A 24809-nucleotide genomic window follows, 5' to 3' on the forward strand; every position below is an offset into this window, starting at 1 on the left:
AAAGCCAGACACTGGCTGTGTCTATTTGGTTAAAACTAGTGACATGTGTTAGTATATCTTTTATTTAAAAGTTTTTCACTATTGATAGTAACATTTAAAAATTGTTCTACTAATACATTAAATATCCACATTTTTATTTCTAAGTAAATAAATAAACAAAGTACATATTATAAAAGTCAAAGAGCTAGAATATTATTAAAATTAGGAACCACAAATAATTAATTACTACTTAAGGTGATAATTGTTTTCTTATGCAACTGCTTGCACAATGTTTCACAACGTAATAAATCTTTCTAATGGATTTAACAGAGAAAAAGATTTTTGTATGTCATAATGAATGTGTTGTAAAGTGCATGCTTATAGATTCAAACTCGAAATTAACCTTGGATGTATTTAAAGAAGTAATTTTAATTAACCCTTTTATGTCATAGTTAATATGCTTTATGTGCTAAAGGACTTACATCAATACCCCAGCAGCTTCTTATATGAGAAGAATTATTTTTAAGATTAGATTTTGGTATAAAATGACCTTGCTATGTATTTATTGACAGGGTGTACTATTAGAAGTACAATACAGTATATAACAAAAGTAGTGGGTTTTGTTGTTATTTTTAATTGAAAAGGTTTGATACCTCTTTGGATTCTTACATAAATAGAGGTAAAGTGGTGCGTCTCTTTAGAAATCCAGTAAGGTTAATTTTGAATAGAAATAGTACTCCTAAATGTGTGTGCATGTCACTGCTTTTGAAGACTCAAAAGTGACGTTTGAACTATATAATTGACCAAGGTCACCTCATGTCCACAAGAAACAATAAATCAGCTGAACAATCACTGTGTCATGATTTAAGTACCATTTGCTTTGAAAATACTGATTTGTTTTCTAGTTTTGTGAAATAACTTGTAAGAAGATTTTGTCTGTTTTGAAAGCCCACATCTTTCTTTTTAAAATTTTTTATCTTTCTTTATGTAACAATATGGACCTACCAAACACAGACCCCATGAGAGTAAATTTGGAGATACAGTCAAATAAAAGAAAATTTAATTTTAATCCACTTAATTAGAATCCTAAATCAAGCTTAACAGGATGTTTTGCTAGGCTAGAAACTTCTGGACATCAAAGAATTACTAGAAGAGAAGAAAAAGTCAGTATGTGATGTGATTGACTTTGTCTATTAATATAGGAGCATCTCTGCAGACCGTGCCTTTATATAGCCAAACCTCCCACTTAACTCACCATCCAAGGTTTAGCAAATAGCTTATTGACTCAAATATGCTTCTGACTATACCCTGCGCTTCAGCCTATATATAGGCATGAGTAATACGAGAGTAATTGGTCTGCTCTTGACCTACGATTTTTTTCTCGATACAGAAGAAACATTACAAAGATCAAAGCACCTCAGCTGAAGACCTACTGAAGGATTAAGGTTATGTGCCTCCTCATTATTAACAAACTGATATCTGTAAGACCAACTGCTACCTGTCTTTCTTAGCAGATGGATGGAGATCAGACCTGCAGTATGATGGAAGGGCTTGGAAAGAGAAGCTTAGAACATACCTATGAATTGTGAGCCCCAGTCCCTCTTCCCGAAGCTCTGGGTTTCCTATTAGCCTAGCTAGAAGGAGCTTACTTGCCCCTATTTCATGGATGTAGTCCTCCTCCTCCTGTCTCCATGTCTTGTACCATTCCACCCCACTCTGAGTTCTCTGGCTCTCATGAATTGCCTGCTAATAGAGCTGCAATATAATGAGCTGTTTCTTTAGTATGTTTCAGTTGTAATTCCCAGTTTTGACAGTCATTGGTTGGATTGAGACTCAGTTGGCAGAGGTGCTGGGTTTTTATCCACTGTAGTGGCAGCATTTGGGTAAGAATTTGGTTAAGAAGAAATGGGACTTAAAATAATAGTCGTATTTCATAGGACTTTTAAAGTTGTAGTTTCCTCTGAGTTTTGTGTGTTGAAGATAAAGGTGAAAAGTAGCAGCAAAAGTAAAAGAGAAGGTATGAGATTTTGTTGGCATGGGAGAAAGGGGAAGATCTGAAATCCTTGGTTACAAAGGCTCTCCTTTGGCATCCTCTCTCCCTTTCATGAGGAGGTGTGAAGGAGCTGAATACTAAGGGCATGCTGAGAAGGAGCTACCTGGTATTATGAATTATTTGAGTCACTGTACCACTTGAATTGTCCCCATGTGGATACATAGTATGTAAGAATCAGGAGAATCAGAGAGGAAGTTTGGAGGTGTCTTTTACAATGTTGATTTGATGAAGTTGAAGTTTTCTGTTTAAATCCATTAAAAGAGATGTTATTTGTTTCATTTGTGCACTGTCAAAAGGGGAATGGCAGAGCAAAACAGAACCATCTAGAGAGAGGGGGGTTTCGCCCTCCATTCAGAGCTGCTGAGCCTGCTCGGAAGCGAGATATTTTCAGAGCATCTGAAAAGTGGCATGGACAGGAGAGTGAGGGTGAGGGTGCAGCAAGCAGGGGAGCTGGAGCGCCTGGAGACTGCAAAACTGTTGAGAAATACAAGGAACAGATACACAGTTGGCCATAGAGGTGGCAGTATTTTCCAGGGGATCCAGTGGAGGCTACCTAGAGTTTGTTGCAATTCTAGAAAGTTCACTGAATAGGAAATGAAAGGCAATTGTGGGAACAGTGCTATCTCCCTGCAAGGGCGCAGCGAGTAGGGGAGATCTGTTTTGATTTTTATTCCTTCTTACTTAGTCATTTTGAGTTTTCTTTATTTAAAAGCCAATTAATCTAGTTTATTATATAGTAAAAACCCCTGCTTTTTGTTTAAAAGCTTTATTGGCTTTTTGGAGTACTCACTTATAAGAAAAAGATCTAGGCAGTTCAATTTCAATAATATGTCTGACTCAGATTCTCATCCCATTCATCTTAAATCCATTTTCTTTTTTTAATCACCTGCATGCCCTCATTACAGTTCCCGGGCTTGGTTTGCTTGTACAGTAGTTTGCAATTTGCACTTTTTAGATACCTGTATGCCTGAGAGACAAGGCAAATTACATTTCTTTTGTGACTCAAACGCAGGTGGCTGTATCCAAGAGGACACTCACTTGTGTCTTCACTACCTTTTACCCAACTCCAGAAGTTTACTATAAGTGAACTGAAGTGTGAGACTGTATGAGGATGGAGAAAATGCATTGCTCTCTTTTTATTACACTAATGCTCTTCAGTCTGTTGCTTAGCAGACCAATTTTTATATGTCTTCTAAATATGTGGAATCGAATTACTTATGATCATTGTATAATTAATGTAAGTGGAAATTTTGGGAACATATGACAGACATGTAACCACCCACACCCTCCAACCAAGTCATTACTTTGAAAGTAGTTTGGTGTTTACACAGCTAGAGACAAGACTTTAACAGCTTGGTTCTGCAGAGAAAATACTGTTAGAAAACAAGAGCTCATAAAGGAAAGTTGCACATTTTTAAAGTACATAGCAATGGATTTGAAGGTAGAAATATATCCAAATGTCTATACATATATGTGTACTTTATGGATGTAAGTATGTGTTTTCAGGCAGTTTCCTGTTTGTGTGGATGTAGCTATTTTACGAATAACTCTCAGCTGATTAATATTTAAAATTAGCATTTAACATTAACATAATACATTGAATTGTAAAAAGTACATCTGTTCTAGAATACATATTTTCATTGCCCACTGCTCAGTCTTCCCCTTGACTTCCTACCTTGCCCTCTCCTTGCCATCCACTCTCCCCAGATTTTAGGCATCTGCCGATGAAATCCTCACTTTGCGTTAGCATGGGGAGTAAAATATGTTGATGGCTGGGATTCCTGTTGGCATTCTTATGATCCCTGAGTAGAGAGAGTAACGGACTGTCACTCTCACCGTAGCTGTCCAAGGCTGAGAATTTTATTCCATCTTTCAAAATATCTTTTACTTTCGTCTGAAAATGAAAATAAGTTGAATAAAATCTAGTTTACATGTGAGCTGGGTTGCATACTCACTTACATACATAAAATCGAACTTGGTTTCCTAAGGAGTTTTATCTGTTAATACAATTTTTTATTCCTGCTTTATGACAATTATCATATATGGCTAGTTTTTTTTTTTTTTTAAAATTTTATTTATTTATTTTTTTTATCTTACTGCCAGGGTTTGAAGTGAGAGCATTAAGTGAAGTTAATTTGACTCTGGTTGGCAGACGGTAATAGTAGCGCTTTAACAGCTGTTTGCTTCCCTGAATTGTCCTTGGTGCTGAAATTGCTTTTGTATCTAAACAGCAAAATGTGTTTATGGGGCTACAGAATATGGAGATAAATTTAGCCTGTCAAACAGATATTATTGGGGCTTTTTTTGTGCTGTGTTTCTGGGAGTAGATCCTGACTACAGTGCTTTAATTCCAAGCTGTGTGTGCCTTTGGACATCTTACAGGACCGTTCATGGAGCTTTTCTGTTTGATTTATGACCTTGCCTGTATGGACTTCTGATCAGATTTTATTCTCATTTAGTGTAAGAGGGGCTAATTATGAAAGTGACAAAGACTCTTTCATTGTGCTAAAGCTTTTTGAATGACAAAAAGGGGGCTTTAAATTAAAATGAACTTTAACAAGGCATTTTCACATTGAAGTGATACACACTCTACCACTGATAGAGTAATTCATTTTCAACCCTTTCTGATTCTATAAACACATTGTCTCACAAGATCAGTAATTTTTTACCTCTCAGGCTAATGAAGAGTGGATGGTAGACCAATGAATTCTCTTTTTGCAGAACTGTTTTGACATTCTTAATTTTTTCTTAAATATCAAAGAAAGGACAAAGAGCTGTGATTTTATTGCATTAATATTAATAATCATTTATCTGCCAGAAAAACATTTAAATATCACTTGACATTTGCAGAGAAAGATTAATGTTTAATTTACTACAAACATAGAAATACTTTGAAATAAAAGGAAATGCTTCTGGATTTGGCAAAATGAAAAAAAAACAACAAAAAAACCAAAATTAAGACAGACATTCAGATATAATAAAATATTCTAACCATAGCAGAAGACAAAAACATGTTGGTGCCATCTAAAATGTCAATATTTAAATTATCACTTCTGATTGAAAAAAACCCATCAACTAGATAGTTTGTTAAGGTCTAATTTAAGCTTTAACTAAACAAAGATAAATGAGGGGAAGCAGTTTTCTGTTACATCCATGTGGGTACAGTTAAGGCCTGCTATAACTTCTATCAGTATTATAAAAACAAACCACCGTAATGTAGTTCCTTGGTACTACATAATTATATATAGTACATTGGAGGAAAGCTAGGATATAAACTGTATTGGCATTTTATAATTATGGAGTGGAAGTCAAGGAGGGCTTCCAGGACAGGCTGGTGACTGGAGAAAAGGAAAATAGCAAGACACAGCAATCAGAAAAATTATATAACTGAAAACAAAGGAACAAGTTCCATTACCTACAGACTGATCAAAGTACTGTATAATAAAGAGAAAAGTGTGGAAATCACCTTGTTCTACAAAAGCACGTCAGACTAGGAACTACAGCAGAGGAGTAGGCGAACAGTGAAGTCGTGTATCAGTCTAATCTGATGAAATGGCTAAAAATGTACCTAGGCTGCATGAAAGTCTATCTGTAAATTTTATCATGGAGATTGTATTATAAGATTTCACTTCTAGGCAATGAAATAATGGGATTAATGTATTGAATGAGAACAACATATCTATCCCCCAAACTGTTTTTGTGACTAGATTGATAATGGAATTCAGTTTTATAATAAACTAAAATAAGACTGTTTCTTCTGCAAAAGCTGTGTATAAGACACATATTCAGATGCAGTATTTGTGCTGAGAGTCTATCCTTACAGTACCATTGTTCAAGGAAATTTTTTTATAAGATACAGAAGGAAAGTCTTAGCTATAAAATAGGTAATTTATTAATTAAAGAAGGTTCTTTTTCAGGATCCATGTCAAAAAGCAAGATTCTTTTATAAGACAATACCTGGAGCCTTTCCATTAGTACTCTTCTTTTTCTTTTTAATAAAACCCCCAAAATTTATTTACAGCTCTGGTGACTTTGGAGGTGTCCTTGAGAATATAATTTAACTATAGGTCTCCAGACTGACTGAGGTTTCTGTCAATTAATTTTCCTCAAGTGGCAGTTTGTAGTTATACTATGGAAGGATTGCCTGGAAAAATGGTGATTCCATGTATCAGGCACCAAACTAGGCCAAATGCAGAATTACAGCCTTACTGTACAGTAATAAATCAACTGGAATAGCCTCACTTGTAGGATAAAAAACTGTTTTGTCTTTGGCATTACAAGAATTCTTAGGGTCTTTGCAAAATGATGACTATATTGAGTAGGAAGCATTACATAACTAGGGCTACTGTAATGCACTTAAGAATAAAGAACAGTTTTTAACATTTCTAACCATTTGTAATTTTGTGCTTGCCTAGGCAAGCAGGTAAATATGAGAATGTTTTATGTTAGAGGCTATAGGTAGCAACAGATTTCAGTGCTGTACATTGAGCATCAGGCCCTAACAAAGCAGGTATTTAGAGATACATTTCTCCCTGCTACACACCAATAATGGTACATCCCACTGTGGTACTGTAGTTCGTATTCCCTGATCTGCCTTGGTGGTTGCTTCCGTGGTTAAGGCTGCAGACGTTGTTATAATTTATTTATTATCTTATTAATTATTTATTTAGGATAGCACCCATTATATGCTAAGTGACTTCCAAATAGAAATTTCCCCAAATGCTTTTCCTTTAAGAGCTTTGCTTTGAAAGATGTGATACATGCACAGTCGTGAGATACCCATTTTGATAGCATGTACTTTGTTAAAGAAAGCTTAGCTTCGTGACACTAATGCGAAATCTCTTTGTATTCTGATTTTCCTTTAACAAAGGTTCACTGCCATGGATAAATAACTGCCCATCTGTCATTGGAGGCCTTTGGGGAATTGATAAAAGAGGGAGCAGAGAAATCAGTAGTCTACTGTTTTTCTGGGGATTTGGTGGTTTTGGTGTAGTGGGTGTGCAATGGCCATCCTAGGGCGTGAGCCTCTGATTTTTAAACATTCTTGACACTCCCCACTAAATTGATACATTGCTACTTTACTGCTCCCAGTTTCTGTGTTCACGTGATTTTATGACTTTGGAGAATTTGTCCTGCAGTCTCAGGCTCTACTGATATTTTTGTAATTCATAAGAATCTCACAGATGCAGGAGGAGTCAAGAGACTGTCTCCATTTTATCCATCCTTTCCAATTTCCCTACACAGTGAACATTGATGTTTTATTCTTTACAGCTTCGTTTTTTTAAGTCCTTTAACGGAAAGCATCAGTATTTATTGATAAGGGCAATTTTGAAATGAGGCTCTTTGGCTGCAAGTGATTAAATATCAGTCTCATTTCATCAAAATTATTGAATTCCTTCAGCAAGATTTTATTGTATAATTCCTTTATACATATGTAAGCCTGCTGTTTACACAATGATATTTGTAGTATACTGGGATATTTGTTGCTTGTATATTGTGCTATTTTGCTCATGGTGGTTTTCGAGCAATGCTGATCACTAAATCTTTAGGATTACTTGTTGCTGTTTTTCATTGTGCTCTAAACTGGGATCACCATTAAGACTGCTCCTCTTACTGAACACAAAAGGACAGAAAATATTCCAGTTCTCCTAGTTGCTTGTGTTGTCTTTCTAAATGTTATTGTTTACTTTTCTGAATTATCTTTAAAGGAAAGTTGCAAGTGAAGTAAGTAGGTGGCCTTTGAGATTAACACATGCTAGAACTTTAGAATTATTTGTATTGTGAAATCTGTAATAGTATCCTTATTGCAGGAGGAGCCCCTGTATCCCTTCTTCCCCCTCTCCCAGACCAAGAAAAGTATTTTTTTCTGAAAGGAAAAACTCATCCTAAAACTATCCATTGGTGGTACTGTCTAGACTGCTAAAATATGCGAATCTTTTCCAAACTGTTTTTAGTAAAAGAAAATAAATCACACCATGACCCCCTCAGCTTTCTTGCCTTTTATATTCAACTAATATATTTAAGCTGGTTTATGCCTCACTTCTTTTTCAACAGGCCCTGCTGAAAAGTTTGTCCCCATCTTTCTTATAAGCCCCTTTTAAGTAGTGAAAGGCTACTGTGAGATCTCCCCGGAGCCTTCTCTTCTCCAGGCTGAACAACCCCAACTCTCTCAGCCTGTCCTCACAGCAGAGGTGCTCCAGCCCTCTGATCATCTTCATGGCCTCCTCTGGACTCGCTGCAACAGGTCCAGGTCCCTCTTATTTTGGGGGGTACATAGCTGGATGCAGCACTGCAGGGGGGTCTCACCAGAGCAGAGTAGAGGGGCAGAATCACCTCCCTCGACCTGCTGGCCATGCTTCTATTGATGCAGCCCAGGATACAGTTGGCCTTCTGGGCTGCAAGGGCACATTGTCAGTCCATGTCCAGCTTTTCATCCACCAGTAGCCTGGAGTTCTTTCTTAAAGGTTTCCAATTCCCTTATTTTTCTGTGAGGGAGACAATTCTTTGGCTTGCTTAAAAATGGCATTGTACCTTTTTCACTTCATTCAGAGGCTAGTCCCACAACTTTCTTTTAATCTAATGATTCAGATTAGCAGCTGTGGGTGATAAATTCTGCCTCCTACTCTAATTCAGATAAAAGTTTTAATTTATAAAACTCCTGTGGGTGTTTTAGTCTAGGCCACACTGTTCATTAATATTTCTGCAATTTAACTCGATACAAAGGAATTATAGATTTATTCATTACACTTATTTGGGACCAGTGAGAAACGGCAACTGTGATCCCAGATACTATGGGCAGCATGCCCTTAGGAAATGGGTCTAGCGCACCTTACTGATATCACTTGCGAGGAAAAATATTGGAAAGAGTGGAACTCAGACTGTGATCCTGAAAAGGTGTGGAAAATCAGTCTGCTGTCATTGTTATAAATTAGGAGCAACACCATTAAAATCAATGTTGTTACACCAAAAGAAATAGGGTAGTTGGAAAGGATAAGAACATTTATAAGTTTTGGATTCACTGCTCTTCTCCATATTGTTGCTGAATCATTCGGTATTGAAACAAACAAATGGAGACCCGTAACTCTTATATAAGCAAAAGATTGATACAATTTATTGTAATGCTATATAGATAAACAAGAAAAGTGTAAAAGCTTTAATTTTCATGTGCTGTCAGTCACAATTAGATTTTATCACATTGTCTAATTACAATAAAAGCTTAATCAGAATCGTTCAGCCTCTAAAAGTTAGTCATTGATATGTACATCTCAGTTTACCCTTTCCAGTGATGGGGGCTGGCCTTTTACCAATTGCTACTAAGAGCTAAGATAGTCATTGTTCCCGTACAATCTTTTTCACAAAAGCTACTGAATTACTGTCCTTTGGATGTCACTATTGATAAAAACTTAAAACATAATGGAAACACAGCAATTTCAACTTGCTTAATCGAGGAGGGAGGATAGAAAAGAGACTACAAATACAAGTCTGAAGCATCCAGCTTCTCAAGCCATGTACTTTTGAAATGCTTTGCCTATTTGTTAGTCTTGAACATTTTTCAAAGGTGATTTGTATTTTGACTGGAAGCTGAGTCATGAACATTGCTATTGTTTTAAGTAAGTGAAGCGTCAGGATCTTAAAAGAATACTATATTGTTGAAGAGGTTTTTTTCCCCAAAAGTTGATTTAACTGTAGCAGTGTAGATTTTACTTTGTATTTCAGAGCGTAATATGTGCAATTTTAATAATTTAACATATACTGTAATTTACAAGGTGTTGTATACGTGCTTTTTATGATACTGTCTTTTTATTCAAAACATGTGCTTTGCAGTTTCAGGAATCTTGATTTGACATATGCTTTGGGCAGGAGTCCAGGAGATGATGCAAAAACAGTCACAGGTTTTTGGAGAACATCACTATTTCATTAGATTTTTTTCATATTTAAAAATCAAATGCTATTTATAAATTTAGGACTTCTCACCAAACTTTTTTTTTATATATTCTTTTCACAGACAAAGGCTGTAAAGCCAGTGGGAATTTACAACTGATATTCTTAGATGCACTCCTTTCAGAAGATACCTAATCTTTCACTGGAGAGGTTTTTACAGATCTCAGTCCCTGTAGTTCCTGTTCCATTTAGAATGTATCAATAACATTTCTTTGTATTATCATCTCAATGTGTTTTGCGATCTTTAAGGATGAATTCCATTGAGGGCATTCCATATTCTACATTTCACCTTATTTTGTGAAATATAGGGTTGCGTGAAAATATAGATTAATACTGTTTGGCTATCTCAGACTTTATCCCAGGTTCAACTGGTGAAAATGATGTATATTCCAATCTGTTCCTTGGTTGTTTTTGTTTAAAGAATTTGTATAGATTGAAATGCAGCTGCAAGTGTATTAGTGATTTTCTATTGCTTACTTGTCAAGATTTTTATTGTGTGGATGAAAAATAGTATTTCAGAACCTGGCAGCATATTGACAAAAACAGAAGAGCACTTTGTGTAATTCTCTTTTGAAAAACTACCTCTTTTAGAGACAGAGATTGCCCCAGCTACTTCCATTCATATGTATCTTGATCAATAGATTTATTGATAGCTTTTAGCCAAGACTTAATTCTTTTTTCTCCTCAGTTCACCATGGTGCTCACTTTTCTGAATTAAGAAACTAGAATTAGGCTCCTATAAGCAAGGCATACAATATGCAAGTGCTCTAGGTGTAAAAGGAGGCATTTGACCTTTTGTTGCTAATCTGTGACAGGTGCAGGCTATTTTCTTCCAAATGGTGTTAATTTTCATGTGCAAATCCACCCCCTGAAACCTGCATTCTATATATCCACCACAGGGGAATTGGTGGTCATCATGAGTACTGTAATGGACAGCTGAGAGGGATAATCACTGATATTTCAGCACATTCATGCTTGCGACTCGGTCGTTTTTAGTGCACTTCTGTTTTCACTGCTTATTAGGGAGGCTGAAGTTAGTTATTCATTGCTGGACAAAAAAAAGTGTCTGAGAAAGTTCATGTGCAGGGAACAGCACATTGTTACAAATTAGTTTCCTTTACCATTTCTGGCAAACTCATTACAAAGTAATCGCGCCCTGCGCTGAAGTGCACTTCCTCTGGGACCAATAACTGTAAATAAGCAGGGCTGCAAGCTGGCTGATAAGTTGTTGTTCTGAAGATAACGGTCCTTTTTAGCAGAGTGTTTGACCTTTTTCTTTATATTGCCTCAGGCTTGTCTAAGACCCTCAAGGTCTATTTTTCATCTTAAAATTCTCTGTAGGAAAGCACAATGTGTGGTTTAAGAAGATTTTAGGATTGCTTACCATATCTATGTTTTCTTTTCTAGCATTTTTATGATAATTGTTAGAATGCTTAGCAAGTTTAGCTAGCATTTTCTTAAGCAGGTTTTCTTTCTTCATGTAAAGTACACTTTTTATTGATGTAGGAAGCAATATACATTAATATTTTATGAGGACTAAGTGTATGTTGCGTGATTAATAAAATAGTAACATTGGGCTTTTTTCTGACTTTTAAAGAAACTTGAAACATGCTATTGACCCCTTTCCCTATTCGCATTTTGAAAGTATTGCACTAAACATTACTCTGTAAAGCAATTTAAGCAAATATAATTAAGAATTTCAGCTTGAATGATTAAAGAAAAGTATGTCTCTTCTTTTCTCAGTATGCTAAAAGTATTGAACGGAACTGTGACTCAAAATTGAGCATGTCTTAAAAACAAACCCCAAGGCTAAGTGAAAGTCAGTTTATAGACATTTGGGAATTTGATTTGTTCACATCTTCCCATCAGTTTAAAAAGATCTGTGCCAGTATTTCTGTAAAGTAAAATAATAATAGAACCCCCCACCCCCCCCCCCCGCAACTAATTTCAGAGTTCATAGGAGAAAAAAATCCATAATGTTTTGTAAAGTGCCGGCTACTCTAATAAATTGCTTATTTTACTTTTAAGATATAGTCAGAAAGCCATTTGGCAACCAGTCATGCACCCAAACTGTAAAAAAAGAATTTAAACAAGAAATGTCTTAGAATGCCAATAAGTTCAGATCTTACTGCTCATAGTGTTGTTGGGCTTTTTTCCCTTGCAGATCACATTACTTAATCAGTTCATTAATTTTACATGTACCTTAAATAACATTATTAATATCTTGAGTTTTATAATGTTAAACCCCAAATATAATGCTAATAACAAATTATGGAGTGATGATGCTTTAAAAAATGTATAACCTCATAGGTACAACTTCTGTATTTATTGAATGGAGAGGTGACAATTTCATGCAGGCGTGAACCCAAAGTAAAGCAAAGCAAAGCTGATGTTTTAGTAGTGTGAGACTTTTTATTTTGATTTTAAAAGAACGTACTTAACCAATATGGTTTTGAACAGACTCTCTTACTGATAGCACAAATTACCAGACTTGCAAGGTATGCAGAATAAAAACTGTGCATGGGACAGTTCTTCCAGTAGTTGTATCAAGACTGAAAACTGTTGGTAGGTTCATTACACAAAATTGGTGCTATCTAGCTTTCTCTTAAATTCATCATTTCAGCACAGAAACTCTCCACCTCAGGTACTGAAAGCAGAGTGTATTTATTGCATAATTGCACAGAGATTCCTGTGACACAGGAGGAACTTACTACCTAACTATTCATTAAACAGTTTTCTCTCTTGCTATACATTTAACAAAAAAAGAAAAGAGAAGTTTTAAGGAACCTTAGAGAGCTGTTAAAAAAATAAAAGCAACTAAGAAGCTGTTTGCACTTAAGAAAAAACCAAGTTTTTCTTCAATGCTAAAATATTAAAATGGTATAATGGCTAAATGGAATAGCGTAATCTATGTTTTAATTCCTGTTTCAGAGTTTCTAATGCATTTCATTGTCTTACCTGTGGTGTTGGAATATAATTCTCACTCATTAGAATAAATCTATTTCCCATGATTACAGCAGTGTGAAGGCAATTCATAAAATTGTTAACTTTGTTTATAAGATTAATGTCGGGAAGTTTATATCCTTTCTTGGACACCAAAAAGTGTTTTTCAGTGGCATTATCAGTTTTCTACAAAGCATCTCTTAAAGTGAGGAGGTGTTTTGTTCTTACAGTTCTAGGCTTCTTTGTACCAAAACTGCTGTCTTGTTTAATGACATTGCTATGTGGGTTGAAATTAGGCTGACAGATTGTGTGCAAAGGCTGTGATATTACAAACAATAGTCTATTGAGCACGAGGAACTTGTTGAATTGGTTACCGAAGGCATTAGTGTTCGGTCCAGCCTATTTAGCATCTGGAAGACAGAGAAGAAATAGTGCGCTAGTGAAATGTACAAATGATACTAAACTGCAAATGGCTGCAGGTGACTATAGCAGCTGATGTCTACTATGAAGGAGCCTAGTAAGAGGCAGTTCTATAGGCAAAAATTAATAAAGTGAGATACAATTCACAAAAGGAAAAAATACTGCATTAAGAGGGCGGTGAGTATTCAAATCAAGTATTGCAGATAAAGAGCGAAAACGGTGTTGGAAGTCCCAGGGAACTGTGTGCACAATGATTAAATTGTTAAAGGTTCTGCTGGATTTGAGATAAGTATATAGGGTTTCCAGAGCAGACTATCTTGTAGTGGTCCCGGCACACCAGCTCTTCGGAATCAGTGATTTCACTGACATTGGTACAATTCTGCAGTGCTAGTTTAGGGATCCTATGGACTCTGTAAAGCAGTTCTGTGTGGGCCATCTGTCCCCCATACAATTCAGATCAGTCTGATGTTGAAAAAGAAGCTGAAATATGCAATAGGTCAGAAATCAAAGTCTCATCTTGCTCTGTTTTTATTCGTTTAATAATCTTTTAGTACAATTTTTTAATGATCTTTGAACTTAAAGTATAAATGTAATTGCTTCTGTGTCCTTCTTTGTAAGTAATTCAATCAAAAGTTATACCTCTGGCATACCTGTATTTGCACTGGGAGGCACATATACCTAGTAGTTTACAAGCTGGACCTAGTCCATAGTCTGTGTTCATCCAGCCTGCTGACTTAATCTTAAAGGATCCACCACCATAACATGCACAACTCGGGTTGAAGTGAGTCTGGGCGTCCACACATTAAGTTTTATCCAGAGGGAGCTTAAACTGTGACATGTGAGTCAACTGGAATCCAACCTACGTGGCTGAACAGCTTGGACCACTGAAACTCTGAAATACATGAGGAATATTATTTTCCCGACAGTGTCATGTATTCATGGCATTTAATGAAAAATACAGTAAAACAAAGTCCTTTAATTAAAGGTATTACAATGCAATAGCTTGATTTTAGCACTCTTACTTCCTTTGGATAATAGTCTGTAGGAAATAATAGTTTACATGAAGATGCAAGTTCTGTTGTTGTGAAGATTAGTGATAGATTTGACCCCTGTGGCGGAAAGTGCACTTAGATGAGTAAGGGACTTGACTTAACCTAAAGTGTGGTGGGTTGACCTCAGCCAGGTTGCTGGATGCCCATTGAACCGCTCTCACTCACCCTCCTCAACAGGACGGGGGAGCAAATAAGTCGAAAAAAGCTCGGGTCAGTATAAAGACAGGGAGATTGCTCACCAATTGCCATCACAGGCAAACAGACTCACCGGGGGGAAAACTAATTTATTGCCCGTTAAAATAGGTTTGGATAGTGGGAAACAAAGAGAAATTAAAACATCATCCCCAAACCCTCCCCTGCTTCCCAGGATCCTTGGTTCCTGACTCCCCGTAACAAGGGGCGCGGCGGGCTGTGGTCAGTCCGTAGCAGTTCCTCTCTGCCGCACCTCCCGCTGCACGCTCTTCCCCTGCTCCAGCCTGGGCCCTTCCCAGCGGCCGCATTCCCTGTCAGGAGCGCCTGCTGCAGCCTGGGCCCTTCCCAGCGGCCGCATTCCCTGTCGGGAGGGCCTGCTCCAGCCTGGGCCCTTCCCAGCGGCCGCATTCCCTGTTGGGAGGGCCTGCTCCAGCCTGGGCCCTTCCCAGCGGCCGCATTCCCTGTCGGGAGCGCCTGCTCCAGCCTGGGCCCTTCCCAGCGGCCGCATTCCCTGTCAGGAGCGCCTGCTGCAGCCTGGACCCTTCCCAGCGGCCGCATTCCCTGTCGGGAGGGCCTGCTCCAGCCTGGGCCCTTCCCAGCGGCCGCATTCCCTGTCGGGAGCGCCTGCTGCAGCCTGGGCCCTTCCCAGCGGCCGCATTCCCTGTCAGGAGCGCCTGCTGCAGCCTGGGCCCTTCCCAGCGGCCGCATTCCCTGTCGGGAGCGCCTGCTCCAGCCTGGGCCCTTCCCAGCGGCCGCATTCCCTGTCGGGAGCGCCTGCTGCAGCCTGGGCCCTTCCCAGCGGCCGCATTCCCTGTCAGGAGCGCCTGCTGCAGCCTGGGCCCTTCCCAGCAGCTGCATTCCCTGTCGGGAGCGCCTGCTCCAGCCTGGGCCCTTCCCAGCAGCCGCATTCCCTGTCAGGAGCGCCTGCTGCAGCCTGGGCCCTTCCCAGCGGCCGCATTCCCTGTCGGGAGCGCCTGCTCCAGCCTGGGCCCTTCCCAGCGGCCGCATTCCCTGTCAGGAGCGCCTGCTGCAGCCTGGGCCCTTCCCAGCGGCCGCATTCCCTGTCGGGAGGGCCTGCTCCAGCCTGGGCCCTTCCCAGCGGCCGCATTCCCTGTTGGGAGGGCCTGCTCCAGCCTGGGCCCTTCCCAGCGGCCGCATTCCCTGTCGGGAGCGCCTGCTGCAGCCTGGGCCCTTCCCAGCGGCCGCATTCCCTGTCAGGAGCGCCTGCTGCAGCCTGGACCCTTCCCAGCGGCCGCATTCCCTGTCGGGAGGGCCTGCTGCAGCCTGGGCCCTTCCCAGCGGCCGCATTCCCTGTCAGGAGCGCCTGCTGCAGCCTGGGCCCTTCCCAGCGGCCGCATTCCCTGTCGGGAGCGCCTGCTCCAGCCTGGGCCCTTCCCAGCAGCCGCATTCCCTGTCGGGAGCGCCTGCTGCAGCCTGGGCCCTTCCCAGCGGCCGCATTCCCTGTCAGGAGCGCCTGCTGCAGCCTGGGCCCTTCCCAGCAGCCGCATTCCCTGTCGGGAGCGCCTGCTCCAGCCTGGGCCCTTCCCAGCAGCCGCATTCCCTGTCAGGAGCGCCTGCTGCAGCCTGGGCCCTTCCCAGCGGCCGCATTCCCTGTCGGGAGCGCCTGCTCCAGCCTGGGCCCTTCCCAGCGGCCGCATTCCCTGTCGGGAGCGCCTGCTGCAGCCTGGACCCTTCCCAGCGGCCGCATTCCCTGTCGGGAGGGCCTGCTCCAGCCTGGGCCCTTCCCAGCGGCCGCATTCCCTGTCGGGAGCGCCTGCTGCAGCCTGGGCCCTTCCCAGCGGCCGCATTCCCTGTCAGGAGCGCCTGCTGCAGCCTGGGCCCTTCCCAGCGGCCGCATTCCCTGTCGGGAGGGCCTGCTCCAGCCTGGGCCCTTCCCAGCAGCCGCATTCCCTGTCGGGAGCGCCTGCTGCAGCCTGGGCCCTTCCCAGCAGCCGCATTCCCTGTCGGGAGCGCCTGCTCCAGCCTGGGCCCTTCCCAGCAGCCGCATTCCCTGTCGGGAGCGCCTGCTGCAGCCTGGGCCCTTCCCAGCGGCCGCATTCCCTGTCGGGAGCGCCTGCTCCAGCCTGGGCCCTTCCCAGCAGCCGCATTCCCTGTCGGGAGCGCCTGCTCCAGCCTGGGCCCTTCCCAGCGGCCGCATTCCCTGTCGGGAGCGCCTGCTGCAGCCTGGGCCCTTCCCAGCGGCCGCATTCCCTGTCGGGAGCGCCTGCTGCAGCCTGGGCCCTTCCCAGCGGCCGCATTCCCTGTCGGGAGCGCCTGCTCCAGCCTGGGCCCTTCCCAGCGGCCGCATTCCCTGTCAGGAGCGCCTGCTCCAGCCTGGGCCCTTCCCAGCGGCCGCATTCCCTGTCAGGAGCGCCTGCTCCAGCCTGGGCCCTTCCCAGCGGCCGCATTCCCTGTCGGGAGCGCCTGCTCCAGCCTGGGCCCTTCCCAGCGGCCGCATTCCCTGTCGGGAGCGCCTGCTGCAGCCTGGGCCCTTCCCAGCGGCCGCATTCCCTGTCGGGAGCGCCTGCTGCAGCCTGGGCCCTTCCCAGCGGCCGCATTCCCTGTCAGGAGCGCCTGCTCCAGCCTGGGCCCTTCCCAGCGGCCGCATTCCCTGTCAGGAGCGCCTGCTCCAGCCTGGGCCCTTCCCAGCAGCCGCATTCCCTGTCAGGAGCGCCTGCTGCAGCCTGGGCCCTTCCCAGCGGCCGCATTCCCTGTCGGGAGCGCCTGCTCCAGCCTGGGCCCTTCCCAGCGGCCGCATTCCCTGTCGGGAGCGCCTGCTCCAGCCTGGGCCCTTCCCAGCGGCCGCATTCCCTGTCAGGAGCGCCTGCTGCAGCCTGGACCCTTCCCAGCGGCCGCATTCCCTGTCGGGAGGGCCTGCTGCAGCCTGGGCCCTTCCCAGCGGCCGCATTCCCTGTCGGGAGCGCCTGCTGCAGCCTGGGCCCTTCCCAGCGGCCGCATTCCCTGTCGGGAGCGCCTGCTGCAGCCTGGGCCCTTCCCAGCGGCCGCATTCCCTGTCGGGAGCGCCTGCTCCAGCCTGGGCCCTTCCCAGCGGCCGCATTCCCTGTCGGGAGCGCCTGCTGCAGCCTGGGCCCTTCCCAGCGGCCGCATTCCCTGTCAGGAGCGCCTGCTGCAGCCTGGGCCCTTCCCAGCAGCCGCATTCCCTGTCGGGAGCGCCTGCTCCAGCCTGGGCCCTTCCCAGCAGCCGCATTCCCTGTCGGGAGCGCCTGCTGCAGCCTGGGCCCTTCCCAGCGGCCGCATTCCCTGTCGGGAGCGCCTGCTCCAGCCTGGGCCCTTCCCAGCGGCCGCATTCCCTGTCAGGAGCGCCTGCTCCAGCCTGGGCCCTTCCCAGCGGCCGCATTCCCTGTCAGGAGCGCCTGCTCCAGCCTGGGCCCTTCCCAGCAGCCGCATTCCCTGTCGGGAGCGCCTGCTGCAGCCTGGGCCCTTCCCAGCGGCCGCATTCCCTGTCAGGAGCGCCTGCTCCAGCCTGGGCCCTTCCCAGTGGCCGCATTCCCTGTCAGGAGCGCCTGCTGCAGCCTGGGCCCTTCCCAGCGGCCGCATTCCCTGTCGGGAGCGCCTGCTCCAGCCTGGGCCCTTCCCAGTGGCCGCATTCCCTGTCAGGAGCGCCTGCTGCAGCCTGGGCCCTTCCCAGCGGCCGCATTCCCTGTCAGGAGCGCCTGCTCCAGCCTGGGCCCTTCCCAGCGGCCGCATTCCCTGTCAGGAGCGCCTGCTCCAGCCTGGGCCCTTCCCAGCAGCCGCATTCCCTGTCGGGAGCGCCTGCTCCAGCCTGGGTCCTCCACAGGCCACTGGTCCTTCAGGAAATGTCCGCCCGCTCCAGCCTCTCCCCAAAGGACACAGGGGAGTCCCTGCCCCAGCGCCTGGAGCACCCCATTCCCTCCTCCTTCTCGAGCCCTGGTGCTCCTCAGGCTCCTGTGTGGCATTTTTGCCCTTCCTTAAATGCACTTTCAAGGAGGTGCCACCACCTTCGCTGAGGGGCTGGAACCCACAGGGCAGCCCCAGCCTCTCCTCCCAGAGCTGAGGCCCAGCTGCTGGCACCTGAGCATGCACACCCGATACAGCAGATGACATTATTTATATTTGGCAAAGGTATTCTATCTGTACAATATTGCTGTTGTTTTTTTTCTCCAAATATTTCATATGCCAAATGTATCCTTTAGGCAAGTGTTTAGGAACAGATTGTTAGCATGAAGCAGTTTTCCGCAGAGGGAATCAGTGAAGAAAATTTTCTTCTGAAGAGAAGAATGTGGGTAGGAAAGTAGAGGATAACATTAAAAATAGGGAAGATTAAAAATGTTCAATTAGTAAAGCCAGAAACAATTTAGGATAAGGAAGAAATCCTAAAAATATATTGATGAAATTAGTTGAAAATGTTTTTTCCTGCTTCTTTTCCACCCCAGAACAGCAGATCTGCCGAATTTTGCTACTTGTGCTCATACTGAGTAGCATGTTACCAATGAACATAGTGACTGAAATGGGGATTGCTGAGGAGGGAATTGTTTAGCTCAAATAGCATTATAAATAGCTATTTGAGCCCAACGGTATATATCCAACCCATAAATATATTTCTAAACCCAAAAATACATCTGAATCCATAAAACCAAGTTATCTTACAGTGCTATTTTTTAAATAAATGTAATTTACCATGTGATTAAAGCATGGTCCTGTCTTACAAGAACTGATGAGATGGGTTTTGAGTTGGATCAGGAAAATCTGAAATCTTATTTTTGTGGTGTATAAATGAAATGGATGGTCTAAACCCTGTGTTTAAAAATCCTGGCACACTTCAAAGGAAAAATGCCAATTTAGCAATTTAAAAGCACTTAGCAAGTTTTCCCAGCGCTGAACTTCATTTCTATAGCCAGTGTGGTTGCTTGCTGAATAATGCCATAAGGGACAATGTAGTTCTGAGTATATTTAAAAATATTATTCCATGAAATTCACCAGAAAAAAGCTGAGGCGAAACCTTACAGATTCATTTGTGTCTTTGGAAGGAGGTGATAGTGGCTGCAAACGGTAAAGGAAAAGTATTAAGATAGCTTTTGAATCACAAAGGAGATAAAGGCTGGCCCATCTGTGGGGAGAGAGGGATGCTCAAAGCACCAGCTGGAGGGGCCAAGTGGAAATCTGGGGACTCTTTAATCGTAGAGGTCCTTGAGCATGAGCAGTGAATGGAAGACAGAAATCTATACAGGTAGGGGCTAAAAGAGGTGCAGAGACGTTATCAGGAAAAGTGAAAAAAAAAAAAAAGAAGAAACAATTAAAAGGATGCTAGGACAGTTAATTGGAATACTCAGATAAGAGAAGACAAAAAGTCAATTTGATTAAATAATAAAAATCCATATTGTCTTCTTTTTGGTGTATTCATATGCGTTTAGCCTCATGATGTGTATTTTATTTTGCGATTATGATTAAGTCTTTTAAAAATAATTCTGAACTGTTGTAAGGCTTATTATACTCATATAATTTAACCGACAGAGGCAGAAGTTTTAAAAACTTTTCTCAGTGTAGTTTCTGAGGAGTTTATCAGCCATTCATTAAAATGCATTATTTTCCATACGTTCTTGGTAGGTAACCTTGGACGGGTGGACCACATCACAGAGTTTGAGTATGACCTGTTCATTAGACCAGATACCTGTAACCCACGCTTTCGAGTTTGGTTCAACTTCACTGTTGAAAATGTAAAAGAATCACAGGTAAGTGATACTAAATTAGACAGTATGATAGCTTTAAAAATTGCTTACTCCAGAATATATTTTCTGGAACAGAAAAGATGACATCCAGGGTTTGTAACTAAAAATTTACTGCAAAATGTATCTTTGTTCTTTGAATTTTTATACGTAAAAGCAGGTATCAGCGTGACTGGGTATCACCATGTTTTTCATGAAGCCTACGACATGAAGTAATTACAAAGGCAGTATAACATTTGCCACCTAACAAGAGTTGCATTAGTAATGCCTGCTACATATTTGTGTTAATATATACAAACCGAATATATGTGTTAATATAGGAAAAACAAGTCCATCATAGTTGTTCAGATATTATCACTCAAGCCTTCGTTTAATATATGTACAACATTGAGGTAGCGTTGTAAGCAGGCATTGTTCTAGTGACTTGTAGTAGAGGAGGAGTTGCCTGCCAATGTGTCCTTTGTGAAAGAGGAGGTTTCAATGTGAAACAACTTGATAAGCAACTGTTTTATCTAATTTAAAATAATGTTTATTTTCACTAAAAATACCCCATGAGAAAGAAACTTCCTTGGTCCATTTTTTCACTTGTCTTAAACTAAGCAAAAGAAAAAGTTACGTACTAACTTTCACATTGACAAATCAAAAAAGATTTAATTCCACTTTTCACATGTACCTTGTATTTTATTCTGGCATTCTGTCTTAGTTTATCATAATCAGGCTGTCATTTTCGCCTAATGTAAGGAAAATGTATTTAGTAAGAAAAAAACTACAGAAGCTTGATATTTGTATTCCTACGAGACTAATATCTTAATATCCACCACTGTACCATTCCTGTTACAACTAGAAATCATGAAATTGTTTATCTGTCTTCCTGGAGCCTGATGCTTTATCAGACAAACCCTTTCCCCTGCTGCGCCTTACTCAACTATGATCAAATTATATAGTCATGAGATGAATGGGAATCTGTCTCAAGGAGGCAAAGAGATCTGCTAGAAAGATACAATATATATCCAGTGCTTACAGGATATTTGTTTTCATGGTTGTCTACATGAAAGAGAATGGTTTCACTATTAAGTTTGACTTGTGAGGTCTGTTTTTATAATGTGTGTTCCTATAATCTTTTTTTCATCTCTCCAATTTCCGTTAAAATGAGACCTGCATGAACGTAATCTAGTCTGGAACCTTTTTTAGGTCTTTGTACTAGCGGACATGGGCAGTATTAGTCATTGCAGCTCAGCTATATTAAATGAATGTTAGAAATTGCTACATCAAACATACTGTGTAATCTGGTTTGTACATTTTGATTATTTTCTTTTATGTTTTACTAGAAAATAATAACAAGGAAATCCATACGATTCAGTATTGCTACACAGTGTTGCACTAATACAAAAATAACTTTGATCACTTTATGTGTAAAAGTAGATATTTTAATAATTCTATATAAATAATTACCTATATTATATTGTATTTATTTTTGGTGTATCATATAGGTGGTATAGGAGGAAGGCGGATCTATGCATTTATATGTCCTAGGTCTGGTTTCGGCCATTTAGATGAGGACTCAAAAGGAGTAGCTACTTTTGTTAGTTTTATATGTTGTCTATATTGCATTTCCTTGTCATTATTACTCTTACTTCAGCTTCAAATTCTTGGACAATTTTATCTACTTAGATTTGAACATATGTCGAATATTTTCTTCTCATAAAAATACCTCCAGTTTTGCTTGACATTTCACCCCAAAGCCTTTACTGACAAAGAAATTTATTTCAATAGTATCGTGAGAAAACAAGAAACCTCCTTTCATTACCTGAATTAGAAGTCATCCATTCTGTTTTTTTCCTGTTGCATCAGACCAATGATTGACACCCAACAGTGGAAAAATGGATAAAAACGTGAACAAAAAAGACACGGTGTAAAAACAACGGCCATACCAATACTGGGAACACATAATTGTACTATATGTATTTCTGATTTAAGTTTTGGTTCTACTACTGGATAGTAGTGCAGTTCTTACAATATGTATAGTGCTGTATTTTGTGTTATTAATCTAGTGATAAATGAAAAGAAAGACCTATTAGACATTTCTGCCAACTCACTGTCCATGCATTATTGTTCCGTAGAGAACAGGTTTTTATACATTCCAGTTTTAATTTTCTTAAGCCATGGAGCTTCTACTTCCTACATCTCAAAACTGTTCTATAGGTTCATCTCACTTACAATGTTGCTTCATTTTTAGCCTAAAGCTTTCCTTTATTTAATCCCACTATTCCCAGTTGCAATTCTGCTTAGTAATAGCTCCTCTTGGTACAAATAAATCCTCATCATCCTTGGCTAACATTTATATTTCTGTAAATTATAACATTCCTTATCATTTGTGTCTCAATTTAGCTATCATGTTTGGTTCTTTCAGCCCTATATCCAATAGAGCGCTTTACCTTAAGTGTTTTTCCACTTTGGGGCCTTTGGACGTTCATCCTAAGTGAATCTTTCCAGCCCTTTGATAATTAGCCTAGCTTCCCATGGATACAAAGCTTATATGAACACACTGTCTACTTGCTAGCCTAGGTTTTTTTGTGTGGCTGCTGATCTTTCTCCTTTCCTTTCTCCCTCAATAGCTTCTTAACTCTTGGCTAGTTTCAACACCACTGGACAGGAAATCCTCTAAGTTTCAGGAAAGCAGGCTGCCAGATGGGCAAGAGACCCATCTATGTTGCCACTGGCAGAAAGGCTATAGTATGAGATCATTTCTTATTAAACATCAGATAATCCACATTGGAGATGCACAGGAGAAAGTACTCATTGGAATTTGCATATTTAAGATACCAGAGAATCCAACCATGAAATCCAAATCCATAGCACTTAGTAGTTGTGCTTCTTACAGAACTTCTTATTTTTATTATTATTATTCCTCTTCCAGTTCCCTCAATATTTTCTTTATAGTCTGAAACTAAAATTTAATGGACAATTCTGAGTACGCTAAGATCCCAACTTGCAGAGAAGAGACTCTAATCCCTTTGCTCTGGTACCGTCTCAGTATAGACACCTGAACATTGCAGCTGCCTTTTGTTGCTGTATCACTATGGAAACTCATGCCTAATTTGTTGCTCACTATCATACATAAGTCTTTTTCAGAATGATTGCTTCCTTCCTCCTGTTAGGTATGACTTAGGTTGCTGTTGTGCTCCAGTAACAAGGACAGGTAATAGAGCTAAGTTCGGTAGCATGGCAGTGTGAGCCCTAATCTTTTCAGAATGATTTTTAGAATTTTATGATAAACTTGTTTTTTTTGATGTTTGATTCCCTATGTTACAGTAGAACCAATAGAATTTTTTTTTTTTTTTTTACTTGGAAGTTGGTAAATTAACTTCTTCCTCCTTATGGCTTGGACTTCTACATCAGACATTTTATGGTGTCAGTTTTATATTTTTTTTAGCAAAGAAATAGCTAATGGCTTATATGTTGGGAAAAAAGAACCATCATATAAGATACCTGTGAGATGTAAAATTTGGTCTTTTGATCTCTTTATATGGTTTCTGACTTGCAAGTCAGTTGGTCTGATAAGATCTGAGCTGTGGATTTTTTTTTGTTATTTGTTCAGTGAATTAAATTAACACCAATTTTGGAAAAAACAAAAAGAAACTGATATGTTACATGTAAGGACTATAATCATGCAATGATTACACTTACAATAACCATGAAAGGGAGAATGAAGGAAATAGGATTTGCTGTGGAACACATGGTCTCATGGGCAAAGCCTCCAATTTCTCTAATTATATACGTGTCACAAGCTGCTGTCTATTTCTGGATAATGCTCTTTATTGGGCAGGGTTTGTTTCCTATTAACTTCAACCATGTCCCGTACAACACCTTCTACAATTTTGCTAAATTCCTTCTCTGTGAAACCGGAAATTGGATGAACAAATGTCATCTCCAAATTGCATTTCAAGTATTTAAAATAGACAGTACTTCAGGTGCATGATTACTTCTGAGCTGGAATGTCTTTAAAGGTGTTAGTAGCAACAGTGATTCATCTGAGATTTGGGGGAAAAGAAGAAATGTGTGTACGTGTGATAAATTATAAAAATATGCTAGTAGACCAATACTGGAGGATTTTACAGGTGTAAAGAATGATTATTTCTCTTGGGGGCCATAGTCAGAAATTCTTCTCAAGTAGTTGATGCTGGCTGTTCCAGATACTATAGCCACACTAGAAAAAGAAGATCTCTGTCCTGGAAAATTTACTTTTGAGGAATTTGAGAAGATATAAGAGTTGAATACAACAAAGTGATGAAAGGATTAAAAATATCTGTGAGGATTTTAATTACTTTAGCAAACAGCAATGGTATTATAGCAATAAGTAATGCATGTCTAGGTCGCATGATATATTCTCTATGTGTGTGTACCCTGAACAACTCTGCTGTCTGATGAATCATGTTTAGAAATGGTATTTTCACTGAGATTAAAAAAAGAATTTCCAACAGAAGGGGTTTCCTAATAGTGCCAAATTCTGTTCTATAAGTGTTG

The 24809-nt window shown here is 41.4% G+C and overlaps 1 protein-coding gene across 3 annotated transcripts in view; it reads left to right on the top strand.

Annotated features, from left to right (window-relative positions):
* The window catches only part of LOC134519544 (cytosolic carboxypeptidase 6), a 969057-nt gene that overhangs the window by 33901 nt on the left and 910347 nt on the right, over nt 1-24809 (top strand). For all 3 annotated transcript variants that reach the window (XM_063343896.1, XM_063343897.1, XM_063343899.1), the window contains exon 3: nt 20167-20291. In XM_063343896.1, the coding sequence (XP_063199966.1) occupies nt 20167-20291 (125 nt within the window). The remainder of the gene's footprint in view (nt 1-20166; nt 20292-24809) is intronic.

Source organism: Chroicocephalus ridibundus, chromosome 8 (genome assembly GCF_963924245.1).
Source record: "Chroicocephalus ridibundus chromosome 8, bChrRid1.1, whole genome shotgun sequence".
Taxonomy (NCBI): Eukaryota; Metazoa; Chordata; class Aves; order Charadriiformes; family Laridae; genus Chroicocephalus; species Chroicocephalus ridibundus.